The following is a 2581-nucleotide window of genomic DNA, read 5'->3' as shown; positions in this document are numbered from 1 at the left end:
TCATTCATTTTTCATCATTTCAAGAATTTCTATTGGTTTTTACAAAATTTTACAAAAGTTCTCGATTAGGCCGTAAACTATCACGGTGGTGCAGGATCGTGAAACACGGCCGCCATGACGTATATGTAAACTATCACGGTGATGCAAGATCGTGAATCGCGGTCGCCATGATACATTTCGGTACATTTCGGTAATTTAAAAATTTCAAGGAAATCAAAGGAAACATTTTCATTGGCACCCTAATAAACATTCTACCTATGTTTGCATTACCATAGATTTGATAGCTACTTTTAGTAATCATTTTTCTGGGTGTACACTCTCGTTTTCGAATCCAGGGGTTAGACATCAATTGAATATAGGCTACCCAAAATCAAAATCAATATGGCGTCATTTGTTTATCAACATATCATTTACGAGGATTGAAATCGAAAAATGCGCTGCTTTATGCTAACTGCATGAGCGATTTTCATATTTCGGTTTCACATGGAGGTGTTCACATTTAACATGGAGTTTAAAGTTAGCCACTATTCGACTATATAACCGGACCGAGTTGTAAACAACAGTAATTGATTGAACCAAAATGTCAGTAAACCGCAGCAATATTGGGTACACTGGCAATATGAGGGATTTGACGTTTTAGTCGTACCCCTGTTCGAATCACCCCTAGACAATACGACTGTCACAACACTAGGGAACTGTCAAATAATCGCGTACCCGTATTCGATAATATTTGTAGTTAGAAGTGTGCGTTGTCAACATGTGCTCAGCTTCGACAAGAGTTCTTCTGTGAAGTTTGCTGAATTACTCGAAATATTTGTGTTACTTCCAGTGAATTGTGTTGACATAGTTATAAGAATTATCCAGGGACATACAAATATACATTAAAAATATAAATATTGTGAGTATTTTGCCTACTTCAATTGAATTCCTGTGTGTGAACTAGTCACAATCGCATTGTTCATCCTTGAATTCATACTCGATATTTCAAAAATAATAATAATATTTTAGAAAGAAGGTTGTTCAAAAAATTTGTATTGTTATACGCTTTAATGTATAACAACATAATTTTTTGAACAATTTTCTTCATATAAACTAAAATTTAATAGATGAAACACTAATACCGCTCAGCCTCATAACCTCAAACAATGTTTACAGTCTAAGGTCGTACCGTAGTGAATGTGTTTTCCGTCAACAGCCATTCTGAGATATCAACTTTTTTTTCAAATACATTTTCAGTCTCGACATTATCAACTGAATACTCCATCCACTATGAGCTTCCGAGGTGGTGGTGGTCGAGGCGGCGGAGGCTTTCGCGGGGGACGCGGTGGAAGAGGAGGAGGTGGAGGTCGGGGTGGCGGCCGCGGAGGCTTCGGCAACAACCGTGGCTTTGGCAATCGAGACGAGGGTCCCAAAAATATCATACCCCTTGGCTATTACGATTACCCCTGCCAGGAGGATCTCGTGGCGAAGGTTGAGGTTGAGAATGTGCCCTTTTTCAACGCTCCGATTTACATCGAGGGTGAGAAGCAGATCGGTAAAGTGGATGAGATATTCGGTCATCTGCGGGATTTTTATGTGTCGATCAAACTGATGGATAACATGAAGGCCGATGGATTCCAACCAAAACAAAAGCTTTTTATCGACTCCTCGAAGCTGCTGCCACTGGCGAGATTCCTCCCTGGCAATACTAGGAAACCGGCGGGACGTGTCGGCAAACCGGGCGGCGGCCGCGGTGGTGGTGGGCGAGGTGGTCGTGGAGGCGGTGGTTTCCGTGGCGGTCGTGGTGGCCCAGGAGGTGGTGGAGGTGGTGGTGGATTCAGAGGTGGACCAGGACGAGGAGGTGGTGGTGGTTTTAGAGGAAACCGAGGAGGCGGTGGTGCGAAACGATGGTAGTTCTACCATCAATTTTTTTTTTCTCAAAAGAAAATATTTAGGAACAATAATGATGTTTAATAAAGCCCATATTTTATAAGATATTTTTAAGTAACAAAGTTGTTTTAAATTTAATCAATCTGCCTGATTCTGCGTGGCGTGTGAGGTTGAGATGACAATTGTCACTTATGTCACGCGATTCTACCAGGTGCTTGTCGTGAGAAATATCACTTGCATAAACTTTCACCGTATTCCAACTGTTAATCTAGGTGACGATTGCCACATGAACTGGGATTTCTTGGTGACAATCGTCGATATGTCTCAACACGTTAAGGACCGCACGTTTTGAACGCTTCATTTGTTCGGATTCCACAAATGAGATAGTTTCCTTCGATTTGAATGAGACGAAGGCGAGCCATCGGTAGGCCTTGATAGATTCTTGACAAACCAAGGATTATTTAACCTTCAAGTGTAGAAAACACGGTTAATTCGTGATCTATCCGTAACAGACAGAACGCGAAACACGAGAAATCTCGTGAGCGGTCCGCAATGTGTTAAGGTGTCGACAGCGCAAAAAACAAACCATAATTGAAGTGAGATCGTTTTTGATGGTAAAGAATTGATAGTAATGGTACAGTTTATATAAATATACTCAATTTATCTTTAAATTTGAGAGAGCGTGTGGCCAACTGGAGACACCTAGGAGCGT

General features: G+C 41.2%; 1 protein-coding gene across 1 annotated transcript; it reads left to right on the top strand.

Annotated features, from left to right (window-relative positions):
* Positions 1-706: 706 nt before the first annotated feature.
* On the top strand, positions 707-1955 carry LOC129779941 (H/ACA ribonucleoprotein complex subunit 1). The gene is made up of 2 exons (XM_055787731.1): positions 707-898; positions 1237-1955. The coding sequence occupies exon 2, from the start codon at positions 1270-1272 to the stop codon at positions 1891-1893; it is 624 nt and encodes a 207-aa protein (XP_055643706.1). The 5' UTR covers positions 707-898; positions 1237-1269; the 3' UTR covers positions 1894-1955.
* The last annotated feature ends 626 nt before the right edge of the window (positions 1956-2581 follow it).

Source organism: Toxorhynchites rutilus, chromosome 3, assembly GCF_029784135.1.
Source record: "Toxorhynchites rutilus septentrionalis strain SRP chromosome 3, ASM2978413v1, whole genome shotgun sequence".
Lineage (NCBI taxonomy): Eukaryota > Metazoa > Arthropoda > Insecta > Diptera > Culicidae > Toxorhynchites > Toxorhynchites rutilus.
The sequence above is the reverse complement of the archived record's forward strand: the minus strand, read 5'-3'. Positions and strand labels throughout refer to the sequence as shown.

Bases quoted from the DNA above. Each gene is read 5' to 3' on its own strand.
- LOC129779941 (XM_055787731.1), top strand. From the start codon at position 1,270: ATGAGCTTCCGAGGTGGTGGTGGTCGAGGCGGCGGAGGCTTTCGCGGG.